The sequence below is a fragment of the Rhinoraja longicauda genome, chromosome 7 (assembly GCF_053455715.1).
Source record: "Rhinoraja longicauda isolate Sanriku21f chromosome 7, sRhiLon1.1, whole genome shotgun sequence".
In the NCBI taxonomy this organism is placed as follows: domain Eukaryota; kingdom Metazoa; phylum Chordata; class Chondrichthyes; order Rajiformes; family Arhynchobatidae; genus Rhinoraja; species Rhinoraja longicauda.
This window is the reverse complement of record NC_135959.1, coordinates 63,676,661-63,691,186: the sequence shown is the minus strand read 5'-3', so window position 1 is coordinate 63,691,186 and position 14,526 is coordinate 63,676,661. Positions and strand designations below refer to the sequence as shown.

The window sequence follows — 14,526 nt, the reverse complement described above, 5'->3', positions numbered from 1 at the left end:
GGTACAGCATGTTACTTTCCATTTGTGCATGTCATATCATATCATATACATACAGCCGGAAACAGGCCTTTTCGGCCCACCAAGTCCGTGCCGCCCAGCGATCCCCGTACATTAACACTATCCTACACCCACTAGGGACAATTTTTACATTTACCCAGCCAATTAACCTACATACCTGTTGCAGCCTTTGAGATTCAATCTCAAATACAAAAAATATTCAGCTACAGGCTCTGCTATAACATGAGATACATTTCTAAGAAACCTCACATTTATCAAAAATTGGTATGAAAACAAATGCATCAATGGGTGAAAGGGGATTAGGGGCTAGAGAGTTTTAGATTCACAATAAGAATGTTATTTTTCGTTGCAGGATTTTCAAAAATAGATGTCTTTTTAGTAGCTATAGGTTAATTTTGGCTACTGCAAGCTAAAAATACTAATGGTTGCATGTTATGTTGTTTCATAGAGTATCATTGCAGCAATGTAAATAAAAACAATCACGTTAATTTCATTGACCATCGATGGTTAGAATTTCAAGAGAGTCAAGAGTGTTTAATTGTCATATGTACCAAAAGGAACAATTAAATCCTTACTTGCACCATTACAGGTTTGTAAACACGGTACTCAATAGATAACATAATAAACAAAAGTTTTTAAAAAAACCAATATTAGTGCAAAACTAAACCTAGTACAAAGGCCAAAGTCCATAGTGCAAGACAATTTATAATTTGTAGTTTAGTTGGTGTTTGTCGTGTTCAATAGCCTGATTGTTGTTGGAAAGCTGTTCTTGAACCTGGAGGTCATGGTTTTCAGACCCCCATACCTTCTTCCCAATGGCAGGAGTAAAATGAGAGTGTGGCTAGGGTGGTGTGGGTCTTTAATGATGCTGGCTGCCTTCAGAGACAATACTTTCTATATATCCCCTTGATTGTGGGGGGGGGGGGGGGGGGAGTTGGTCAGTACCCATAATGGACAGGACATTGCCCATCACATTTCATATTCTCCTTTGTTCCTGGGCGTTTGAATTGCAAACCAGGCCATGATGCAACCAGTCAATATGCTGTAAGGATTAAACAGCTAAAATGGTTCTGTCAGCTGAATTAACAGCACTACATGTCAAACCTTAGCTAGGAAAACAATTTAGATATTTTGGAAGGATGCTTGGGCTAACGTAGAAAGACCAATGAATCATGCAACCACCTGCAATGTTACCAAGATAATATTTTTCCTTCTCAGAGACAATCAAGACTTATCAATTCCAACCTTGGTTACTATCTCCACCCTTCTCTCTCCCACCTGACTCATCTGCGAATCGGGCCCTCTTTTCCTGGGATCCCCCTATCACGTGCCAGCTCTTGCCTCTCCCCTTCCCAACATCCTTGAACCAGCTATCTCCTCTCACTTTAACATTCTGAAGAAGAGTCCTGACCCAAAAGGTCATCTGTCCAATTCCCCTCAAAGATACTGCCTGAAAAAGCCATTTTCATTAGATTGGCTCCGACCTCCCGCTCGACGCCCGATTAGTGCCACACCACGGGAGGTTTTAAGGGGGGTTGAGGGAGGATGGAGTGGGTGATGTCGTCGGTTGGGGGAGGGTTGCCGGGCCTGCAGGAGAGGTTTGGATGAAGGGTTGCTGGGCCCGCAGGAGAGATTTGGGCCCAAACGTGTTCACGCCGGCTAATGTTTTCTAAAAATCTTAATCCCACATTGCTACTTCATTGTGGTTGTCCCATAACCGATCGTTGGTAATATTTATGCCAAGGAACTTGAAGCTCTCAACTATGTCCATTATGAATGCTGATTAAGGCATGTATTCCACCACACTTCCTGAAATCGATAACCGTCTCTTCATCTTGCTGACATTGAAGGAGAGGTTGTTATCATGACACCATGTTACTAAGTTCTATATCTGCTTACAGAGGTTGTAGGTGCACAGCACCAACAAAGGACAGCTTCTTCCCCTCGGTTATCAAGCTTATGAACAGTCCTTCCATAAGCTAGGGTACTGCCGATTCACCTTCAACTTGACCATTGCCCGGTTGCGAACGATTTCAACTTGCCTTCCTATACTGACTTTTGCGTCATTGCCAGAGTAACACACTCAAACTGGATGAGCAGCATCTCATATTCCACTTGGGTAGTTTATAGCTCAACGGTATGAACATCAAATTCTCTGAGTTTAGGTAATTCTCACAACCCCCCTCCCCCTCCCATACTCCATCTGGATTTCTAACCATTTTCCCCTCCACTCACCCTCTTCTCTTCTGCCAATTTCCTCCCTCTCGCCTTGCAATTCATATCCTTTCAAATCTGTCACACCTTCCATTCTTTCTTATATCTGGCCTTTGTTCCAACCATCTACCTTTCAACCCCCCCCCCCCCCCATTTCACCCACCTGTCGACCTAATACCTGCCATGCATCGCCCTGCCACTCCCCTTTCATGGATTTCTTTTCTTCCCCCCACAATCAGTCTGAAAAAGTGTCTTGACCTAAACATCATGTTCTCCAGGGATGCTGCCTGACCTACTGAGTTACTCCAGCATTTTGTCCTTTTGTGTATAAACCTGCATCTGCAGTTCCTTGTTTCTCCTGCTGAGATTATTTAATTCCAGGAACAATGCTCGCCATCACCAAGATTATAGCATATAATAAAATGAATCCTTTTGACTTCTAGATTTTGTCATTGACATCACCAATTTGCTAAAGACCACACACACACACACACACACTCCCAGAACAATAAAAAACTGCATGTAATGTCACTATTCAAGAAAGTGGGAGACGGAAAGCTGGACATCATAAGCAAATTAGCCTATGATCTTTCACGGGAAAATGTTGGAATCCAGGGTATTGATGAGTCAATAGACAGGCATTTAAAAATCATTAGACAATCAAGGAGCATTAGCATGGTTTGATGAAGGAAAAACAGTGCACAACACATTTGTAGGTGCATTAGCTTTTAAATGGAGAAATCAGTAGATGTAGTGTCTTTGAGAAAATATCACAAAACCAACTGCATAAAATAAGATGGCAGAGGGTTGCAGGTAATACATTGTCATGGATGGGGGAGCAGCCAACTAACAGTAAAGTGTCAGGATAAACTGATCATTTTCTCATTGGCACCCAGGATTGAGTTGGACACCATGGGGACTGGGCCTCAGCTATATCAGCGATGAATTACAGGATCTAGTGTAAATGTACTAACAATATAAAATAGGTGGATTATCATATTGCAAGAGGATACAAAGAGCCTGGAAAGCAATACAGAAGTCTAGAAGTAGTCTAGAAGTTGGAAGATGGAGTAGAATTTGAGAAAATATGAATTCATTCACATTGTAGGAAAGAATGGAAAAGCTAAATTATTTCAACAGAATGAGATTGCAGAATGTTGCAAAGGATGTGCTGACCTCAGAGGCAGTGCAGAGATGGTTATATGGTGACACTCTCAAAAAACAAAAAAGGTCAAACAGATTGAGCCTATAGTCATTAGAGTATACAAGTACAAGAGATTATCTCAAGTAAGATTCCGAGGGGGGATAATAAGGCGGATACTGAGAGGATGTTTCTCCTAATTTACCCCCAAGGCCTAGCGTCAAGATAAGTGTCCTCCCAAAAGAAAGAGGAGGAAATCAGTCTCAGAGGGTTATACATATTTGTAATTCTTTATATCTGCGAGCTGTGGAGACAGTCATTAAATATATTCAAGGTGGAAATGGACATGTTTAAACAATAAGCAAGCCAGTGGATAGTGGGAGAGAGCAGGAAGGCAGTGTTGTGATCATAATTGGATCAGCCATGATCTTACTGAATGGCAGAATATGCTCAAGGGGCCAATAAGAGTATGTTTTCTACCGGCTGATTTCAGGAACTGGTAAATGGAAATCTTAGCTAAAATGCTAAGGTTAATGATAAAACAAAATATAATCATAACAAAAAGAATCTATGTTTGAGTTCTTAGATTTTATACTTACACTACAAATGAAAAATTTAAAAAGCACATAAGTGTTGTAAATGTATTCACTTTTGCCATCAAGCATGCATTATGAGCAACCAAAGCAAAATCTTATCAAAATTACATCAGAAAATATTAAACTAAAAAAAAGTCATTTCATGTTATTTGCATTTTTGATTTTTACCCAAATTTGATTTTTTTTAAATCACTAAACCATTTTATCACAAAGAGGCAATTGTGAACTGTGCTCATCTGTCTCAGATTGTAAAGAACCACATCATTGTCAGAAGTATCAAGTCTCTGTTGCAACAAGGTAAGAAAAATCAGATGTTTAGGTGTGGAAATCAATGCCTTTGCAAACAAGTGCTGTGAGAGAACTATTCATACACACAATAAGGTCATATATAGATATATAGTCAGTTTATTCTGTGGTAGGAAACTGTTCACATTTTTAAAATTAAAAACAAAAGTGAAAAAACATCTTTAATTTCCTCTAACACTAATGTCAAGCCAAAGAATTCATTCAAACCATGCAAAGATCATCTATGGCTAAGGCAAAGACAACTAGAGTGTTGGACAGACACAAGATTTGTATGCGCTTTTTAAAGTTGAATTAATGGTGGAAAGCGACAGGCTTCAGTATTCAAAGCTTCTTCCACTCCATGTCATCTGGGGGATTTACAGCCACTGTTTTGTTGCCTACTTCTGTCCAATTTGTGCTCAGAACAGTGCCTCCAGATTCAGTCTACAAAGAACACATGAAAAAGCAAGGGTTAATTGTTGCTCCAAAGGTAATAATTTGGAAAAACAGACAACAATCGGATAGAATGAGCTAGTTATCCGTGAAATGGAGATGAAAAGATGAGTAGAACAGAGTACAGGAATGCAGTAACAGCAGCTTAAAAACGTTACCAATTGCTCTGAGAACCAGAAATCCCATACAATGCATCGTGAGCCAGGCACCAGAGCCAAAAAGCAAAGTAGATGCATAATAAAAAATAGCTACAAATCAGTTCAAAATAAAAGAAATAGCTGCAAATCACAGTTCTAAATGAAAACAGTGACACAGGAAGCAAAGAAAATCCACATTCTGACTCTGTAGTTGCTCTTACACTAACACTGCACATGCCTAGGTTGAAATGGTACCCAAGATAAGTGACAAAATTCTGGCACCTTGTACAGGTAAACCATAGCAGTGAACAAATTTATACCGAAAAATAAACAAAATGACATTCATTGAAGGGAAGTTAATTGAAGCTACATGGAAAAATTAACTGAAAAAAAAAATCAAAGGAAAAAAAGCAAGAATAGAGTACATGGAAAAGGAAAGTAAGCTTCAATAATCAGGCCATTTAAAAGAGGTCAAAAAGAAGATTAAATTAAATATTGGCAAAGCAACAAAGGGAAAATTCTAACCACAAATATACATTAAAGCATTGAGTGCATGAAATAAATCAGGGGAGCAAGACTCATTAGATACAAAAATCTTGGTAAGAGCAGTAAATGAAAAATGGCTGCCACCATGTTAGGAAATTAATATTCATGGTTACAAAACTTTAGAAAAGACGTAACTAAGTAGAGATAGCAACATTAATTACAGATAATGCATGAAAGGAATTCAAAATTTACAAAAAGGGTTACCCATTTGAATCCCATTGATCAGAGCTAAGGAATAACTGAGGATTGGTTACATTACGAGGAGTACACAATAAATCAAACCTCTGAAAGCGAATGAACAAAATCTGAACAAACTGGAAAAGTTATTATTAAAGTAGGGAGAACATTTTAATTATCCAGAGTACCATATGGAAAATGTGTTTAGATACATTTATTCTTAAATGACATTTAAGGACAGTTTTCGTCAATGTACTGTCACTCCAAACAGCATTACTTGACTTGGACAATAAAAATCAGAAGGTGGTGATCTGAAATAGGGACCATTTACACACTTGCCAAATAAAGACAAAGAAATTTAACTGGGAAAAACTACTGATATAATACTGTCAAAATTAAATCCATGAAAAAATGGATACATAATACCATAATTAGTAAAAGGATATTGTTGAGCTACTCATGGTTTACACAAGGGATTTCTGCCTAAGAATTGGAATAATAACAAGCCAAGGATAAGTTAAAAAGGGACAAATTTTACATTGTGATTTTTCTTACTTAAAGAAAATGTTTTTTGCATATATAATTAAAACATTGCACTGGCAGCATTTTCTAAAATGAACTCTCAGTAACAATTGTTCCACAAAACACAGTCAGGACATTACAGATATGCAGAGTGATTTTCATCTAGCTATTAAGATCAGTTATTGCTAATCAATACATTTAACGTATTTTGGTGTTATCAGGAATGAGATCATTGGGTCAATTCATGATTTGGAGTGCAAATTTCATCATCAAATATATCCAAAGTGCATTATTCCAAACTATTTCCATTTAGAAGCACCAATGATTTGGAGCAAGGGTAAAATTCCTGTTGTAGACTCTGTATTTGTTTATATATTTATTAGGTGATATATATATTGGATAATAAATAAATACACACACACACACACACAGTATAATAAAATAGTAATACTTACAAATGATTTATTCATAGCTCGCTTTACTTCATCAGAACCATCTGCATAGATCTTTTGAAAGAGCTGATTTAGAGCAGCATCTCCCTCTGGTTTCTCATCAATCTCTTCCTTTTTAATCTCCATTGCCAGTTTATCCCAATTCTTTGTGTTGTGAGATGAGGAAGGATATGGTTGCGGCTGTTCTAAAGATAAAGATCATTACACAAGCTAAATTAAAGGGATGATTGAAGTTACAAGAATAACCTGAACATTACTGCTTTCAATAAATGCATTTAAAAAACAAATATAGAAATAACACGAGTTACTATTTACATAACCGTGATTGTACCTCTGGACCAATAATCTAGAAACGTGGAAGAATACCTGAAGACCAGCTCAAATCTCACCACTGTAGTGGCCAATTTAAATTCAACCAATTAAATGTGAATAAATAACCTTATTGTCATAAAAACCTATCATGCAAACCTTAGGGAAGGAAATATGACATTTTTATGTTTCGGCTACTTGTAAATTCTGGAAAAACAATATTGTGATTGACTGTCCATCGGACCAGCTAAACATTGATTTAAAAGTATTGTAAGAAAAAACAAAAAAACGACGTTGCATTGGGCACAATAGAAACCCACTTAGTCAAGTCAAGCCTGCTAAGATATACAAAAGAAGATATACAAAAATTGGGAAATTCATTAAAAAAATCAATTAAGCAAAACAGTAAAAGTAAAACACCTTTCAGGCATTCTCTACGATTCCTCCACCAACCAACCAGGGTGACCCCTGTCCAATGGGATGTGGTGATGCAGAGGAAGGGGGACCTTGGAAATTCACGTTCTGAACTCACATATATTGTAGCATCAGGACAAATACATGCAAAGAAACATCCTACTGATTATCACCTATTCTTCTTCCTCTGCACATGCATCTGAATTCTAAAGCAAACAATACCTGGAAGGGCATACAGTGTAATTAATAGAGCATTTCAATGACATCAACATTAATGACTCAGGAACACCTACAATACAAAGTTCTGAGAAAAAAAGATTTAACGCAAGGCAGATGATGAAAAAAACAGCATGTGGAAAAGTCTACTTGACCTTGTCCTCACCAATCTGAATCTGCGACTTTCTGACCAACAAACCCCAATCAGTGAGGAGAGGGAACAAATTATCCCCTACGATAATTCTCAGCCCCTTTCTTTCCTCCTTGTACATCTACGACTGTTCAGCCAAGCATAAATCCAATTCAACTTACAAATTCGGAGACATCACCACCATTGTGGGCAAGATGTCAATAATGATGAGACAGAGTACAAGAGGAGATTGAGAACCTCATAACCTGATTTCGAGACAAAATCCTTTCTCTCAATGTCAGCAAGACACAAGAGATAGTGATCGGATTCAGGAAGCGAAGCTGTACACATACCCCAGTTAACATTGATGGTGCCGAAGTAGCGATGGTTGAAAGTTTCAAATTATAACCCCCATATTACCAAACAATATCACCAAATATCACCAACAACTTGGCCTGGACCTCCCATATTGAAGCAATGGCCAAGAAAGCACACTTCCTTAGAAGGCTTGGGAAGCTCTGCTTGTCCCAAACAATTCTCACCAACTTCTACAGATGTGCCGTAGAAAGCATTTTATCAGGATGTGTCACAGCATGGCTAGGAGTCAGCTCTATCTAAGACCGCAATAAATTGCAGAGAGTTGTAAACGCAGCCCAGACCATCACACAAACCAAACTCCCTTCTATTGACTCCATTTACACTTCATGCTGCCTTGGAAAGACCACCAGCCTAATCAAGGACGAGTCACACCCCGGCCACTCACTCTTTTCCCCTGTCCCATTGAGCAAACGGTATAAAAGTATGAAAAGGAACAATTCCAAATTCAGGGCCAGTTTTTTCCCAGCTGTTGTTCGGCAACTGAACCATCCCACCAACAACTAGAGCGCAGTCCTGAGCTACTAAATACCTCATTGGTGATCATCGGACTATCGTTGATCGGACTTTACCTTGCACTAAACGTTATCTTTAGATCTTAAAAAAAATAAATCCGGTAGTACTAATTTGTTCCATTGCCAGATGCACGGTAGCGCAGCGGTAGAGTTCATATCATATCATATATATACAGCCGGAAACAGGCCTTTTCGGCCCTCCAAGTCCGTGCCGCCCAGCGATCCCCGCACATTAACACTATCCTACACCCACTAGGGACAATTTTTACATTTACCCAGCCAATTAACCTACATACCTGTACGTCTTTGCGCCGGAGACTCAGGTTCGATCCTGACTACGGGTGCTGCACTGTAAGGAGTTTGTACGTTCTCCCCGTGACCTGCGTGGGTCTTCTCCGAGATCTTCGGTTTCCTCCCACACTCCAAAGACGTACAGGTATGTAGGTTAATTGGCTGGGTAAATGTAAAAAATGTCCCTAGTGGGTGTAGGATAGTGTTAATGTACGGGAATCGCTGGGCGGCACGGACTTGGTGGGCCGAAAAGGCCTGTTTCCGGCTGTATATATATGATATGATATGATACTAATTACAGAATTAATACATGGTAAAATGATATCATTAATTTTCTTACTTCCTGAACAGCATGTAATAACAGAGCAATGATTGAAGAAAGTTTAACTAAACTCAATCCCACATGAAATGAAGGAGAAATCAAAACTTATACACCATGTTCTATCATGGACTAAGTGATGTGATTTCAGTATACTTTACCACCTAAATGCATAACCTGACAAACTGTTTTTAGATTTCAACTTGGTAAAGAGATTTTCCCTCTGTATTTTGATTACATTCTGATCAGTTTCCCCACATCTTCCCAAAATCTCAAAGATGTGGCAGCATTTATATATCTACACAGAAATTTGCAAGCAAGCCCATCAACCTGCTCTGCAAAATATAGTCTTTGGCGACACCTCAAACTGAAGCACATGAACTGCATTTAATACAATGCACATGATCACAAAATGGTTAACATTCCATTATTTTAGATCTTTGGGGCAATAAAAACGGAGGAATTGATTTACTTAGAATTTGCAATTTGTGTTAATATAGGGAATGAAATGGCAAAGATTACTCATTGCTAAAAACATAGAGGATGCAAAGACCACCAAATGATAAACTGATTAACTGGACAAGATGGAACATACCATTGGAAAATGTGATTATTGACTTTAATAGGAAAATAGACTTTAATAAGAAAAATAGAAAAAAAAATTGAGATGCAACACTTTAAAGTTGGTATATAGAAACATAGAAATTGGGTGTCGGAGTAGGCCATTCGGCCCTACGGGCCAGCACCGCCATTCAATATGATCATGGCTGATCATCCAAAATCAGTAGACCGTTCCTGTTTTTTCCCCATATCCCTTGATTCCGTTAGCCCTAAGAACTAATATCTAACGCTCTGTTGAATACATCCAGTGAATTGGCCTGCACCGTCGTCTGTGGCAGAGAATTCCACAGATTCACAACTCTCTGGGTGAAAATGTTTTTCCTTATCTCAATCCTAAATGGCCTTCCCCTTATTCTTAAATTGTGACCTCTGGTTCTGGATCCCCCCAACATCAGGACCATTTTGCCTGCATCTAGCCTGTCCAATCCCTTAAGAATTTTGTATGTTTCTACAAGATCCCCTCTCATCCTTCTAAATTCCAGTGAATACAAGCCCAGTCGATCCATTCTTTCATCATATGTCAGTCCTGACATCCCGGGTGTTAACCTGGTGAATTTTCGCTGCACTTCCTCAATAGCAAGAATGTCTTTCCTCAAATTAGGAGACCAAAATTACACACAATATTCCAGGTGCAATCTCACCAGGGTCCTATACAACTGTAATAGGATCTCCTTCTATACTCACATCCTCTTGCTATGAAGGCCAACATGCCATTTGCTTTCTTCACTGCCTGCTGTACCTGCATGCGTACTTTCAGTGACTGATATTCAAGGACACCCAGGCCTCGTTGACACCATTCAGATAATAATCTGACACCATTCAGATAATAATCTGCCTTCTTGTTCTTGCCACCAGAATGGATAACCTCACATTTATCCACATTATACTGCATCTGCCATGCATCTGCCCACTCACCCAAACTATCCAAGTCACCCTGCAGCCTCCTGGACTGGATTGCCAGTGTATGAAATACAGGAAGTTTACATGCAGATAGGGTATTGCTGGCATTTGAGAAGACAAATGATATATTATTTATAATGAAGTGAGTTGAAGTACTACTCTTTACATACATGACTGTGTGGCTAAGCAGAGTTCCAAAGCCATTCATAAGTTTACCAATGGCATCACTATTGGAAGAATCATGGCTGATGATGAGCAGGCATACAAATACGAGATGGAACACCTGGTTTAGGAGCTCGCAAGAACAACCTCTTGCTAAATATTTTAAAAACCAAGGAACTAATTATTGACTTCAGAAAGGGCAAGTTGGATAAAGACATGTCTGGTTTCATTCCGCATGTGTTAACATCTTGGATGACCTAACCTAGGTCCAGCACATCGATGTAAACATGAAGGTAGCTCGCAAGTACCTCTACCTTCTTCAAAATTAAAGAAATTTGGCATTACACTGAAGATTAACAAACTTCAACAAATGCACTGCAGAAAGTATCCTAACTGGTTGCATTGTGGCCTGGTATGGCAATTCCATTAAAAGGAATGCAAGAGGATGCAAGACTCAGCCCAGTCCATTAGTGACATAGCTCTCCCAACCATCAAAAGTATCCATGAGGCACTGCCTCAAGAAGCCGACATCCATCATTAAGGATCTCTACCATCTGGCTTTCCTACAACTATCAGGTTCTTGAAACAAGCTGCACAACCCTAGTTCAACATCGGCAACAATGCTCACTTCCTTGCATTACCATGGACTTGTTTCCAAATTGCTTTTGCACAGAAGCCTTTTTACCATCAGGCAGATTTTTACTGTCATGCACAATCTATGCATAATTTGTGCTTTTGTGTGCGATCTGAGTTTGCGTCCCCGTGGAGCTGCTGCGTGCAAAAAATTCAGTGTACATGTACCTTGCTGTACATGTGCATATGACAATAAAGGAGTTGATTACATGAAAAAGATAAATCTTTCTGCAGTTCTAGAGCTTTACCTTAACCCTGCATAAATTTGTGCTGAGGTCTATGTCTCCATACTAAAGGAAGATATTTGCTTGAGACAGCGTTGTAGATATGAACCAGAAAGTTTCTTAGGGTGCCTTATAAGATTGACCTCTATTTGCTGAGAGCTAGCAAATTATGATGTGTAGGAAAATAACTGCAGATGCTGGTACAAATCGAAGTTTTCTACTCCAGAGAATTGTGGATGCTCAGTGGGTATATATTCAAGGTTGTCATTTGTTTGTTTCTTTTTACTCACACAAATGTTTTATTGACAAACGACAAAAAAATCTGCAAAGCTGCATTTATTACCTTTTGACAAAATAAAACAATTATATGTACAGATTCCTCTAGACAGACAAAATTGCAACAGGATAGTGGAAAAATATTAAAGGCATTGGAAACCAATTATCCATTTTTTTTAATGTGTGAACATACTGTGGCATATTCTCACCTGGCATGAAGTGTTTAATATCTGGTGCAATTCCTTCCAGCTTTTCCCATCGAATTGCTTCAGTTTTCTTCATCTTTATCTCTATCTACAAAACATAATTAATATATCAAACTTAGATTGTTTCACGATAAATCAATTACCTACTGTCACTTTTTAAATTTAAATATAATCTCCAAGCTTGTTTTTTACGGCAAGAGTGAGGAAAGTGCAAAAATGGGGAATTCTTGCTCCAATTCTACATAACTATACTTCCTCAAATTTACTGACTTGCTTGCAGTATACAAAATGGTTAAATTCAAGATTTCACTCCATCATATCTGCTGTTCTGTTGAGCTGAGAGGCAATACCATCATCGAGTTCCGTTCCTATCTTGCCAGGCACTGTCAGAAAATTACCTTGTTGTCAATTTCACATGGCTCATATCTGACCCTTCTCCTCTTGAACTTATCTATCTCCATCTCAGAGAATAAGTGACCATATCTATTACAAGCCATAGGTTTCTCAAATCGTACCTACATTTCCTCCAACATTTTGTTGATGCAATTGAGCCAGAGTAACCGGGTGAATGGACTGGAATCCAGTCCATCCACCCGGTTACTATGGCTCAATTGCATCTGTCCTGTTGACAAGACTTTCCTTAACCGGGGCCTTCAGATGCCTTCTTTCATTCCACTCTACAATACTTGACAGGGCTTTTAACTGTGTCTATTTTCAACACCTGCTCTCACTCCTCCTTCTTTCAATGTCTCACCTTATCCATAGGTTTCATATTCAACAAATCAGCCATCATTATATCCGCCACAATCAACAACACTCATCACCAGACACAATTTCTCCCTCCCTTTTCAACCAGGTTCACAATTCCATCTCCCCATCTACCCCTGCTCTTGGCACCTTGGCATACAGCCATGGGATAGACAACATGCACTTTTTTATATTGTCCATTCCCACTACCCACGTACCTAAACAGTCATTTCAGGTGAAGCAGTAATTCACTTCCGCTTCTTTCTATTTAGTGTAATGCTCATAATGTGGTGTTTTCTACACTGGAAAATAAGTTGAATGCCACTTTGCAGATCCTGAGGATGATTCTGAACTTCAGTCCTCTGTCATTGTTTCCCATCTTTTCTTGGCCATTATTGGGAAAGTGCAAGTTCATGGATTTGTATCTTTTTTTCATCTAAAGATGTTGCAGATCTCAGATATTGAATTCAACAATTCCAATGCAGTCTTCTTAGTTTATATGAGAACTGATAATTAACTTTTTTTTTTCTCTAAATGCTACCTGATCTGCTCAGTATTTCCAGCAAATGTCCAACATCTAAGAGACATCAAATGTTGTCCCTTTCCTTCTAGTGTTCTCATTCACACTCCTCAACTGCCAAGTTATTCTGTAGGAGAAAGCCATTATAGGATACTAATTCAAGGACAAAATAAATGATAAACATTGCATTTCACCAAATATTCAATTATGTATTATCCCTTCAACGAATTTTAAAAGAAAACTTCCACAATAAATAAAAACATTAATAAAATTTGGCTTTTGTTTCATTATTTTATTGAGATAGGTATAATTTTATTTTGTATATGGTATTTAGTCTTCAGATGCTTCGCTGGCACTTGCCAGCTAAACCTAGGGAACCATTTAGACCTCAGAACAGAAGACCTTTGTATAAACGAGCTTGAGACATATAACCAGCAAGAAAAAATGCAGCATTAAATTATGACATACCAAAAGCAGACAACCTTGTGCGATTGAATGCAGTCCATTCTAACTTAAACTCAGTAAAACTAAAATAAAATTTCCTTAATTTAGCACCTGAAAATTTGGATTAGTTTAAAAAGGGGCATAACAAAGCCAATAATATTTCCCTTGATAGAAGGCACTTTTCTTGGTAGATGAAGAGGCGCAGAAATCCAAAATAAATGGTAACAAGATCTCAGTAATATCTGTAAAATAGTTTGAAAACTGCAATGTAATCAGTAAATGCTGCTAATCAGCCCATTTCTTATACATTTTTTGGTATTCTATTTCAGAGTATGTATAATAAATTTGTACAAGGACTTTGTGCAACGTTCAAAGTTTTAGGATATTCACTATTGTAAAAGTCTTTCAACTGTTTTTAACAATGCCCTCCATTCAAAGATCACATTATTGCTACCTACGGTGAAGACAAAAAAGCACAAATCTGTGTTCATAGACCCCCAATTGACAGCAAAGAAATTAAAACACACTGAAAGTTTGTCACAATACCCATTCGAAAGAAACTCTAATGCCTTTATTAGCTTAAACATCTGGCATAACATTAACATTATCACATGGCACCATGTTACAATAAAAAGAGCAAGTGGTTCATGGTTACACCGAAAAAAGACACTGGATGGCAGAAA

At 38.3% G+C, this 14,526-nt stretch overlaps 1 protein-coding gene across 1 annotated transcript in view; it reads right to left on the bottom strand.

Annotated features, from left to right (window-relative positions):
• Window positions 1-555: 555 nt before the first annotated feature.
• The window catches only part of sugt1 (SGT1 homolog, MIS12 kinetochore complex assembly cochaperone), a 77,567-nt gene continuing 63,596 nt past the window's right edge, over window positions 556-14,526 (bottom strand). Inside the window, exons 11-13 of the mRNA XM_078402746.1 lie at window positions 12,136-12,220; window positions 6,545-6,726; window positions 556-4,698 (exon numbers count right to left, since the gene is read on the bottom strand). Of these exons, the coding sequence (XP_078258872.1) occupies window positions 4,597-4,698; window positions 6,545-6,726; window positions 12,136-12,220 (369 nt within the window). The 3' untranslated portion in view covers window positions 556-4,596. The remainder of the gene's footprint in view (window positions 4,699-6,544; window positions 6,727-12,135; window positions 12,221-14,526) is intronic.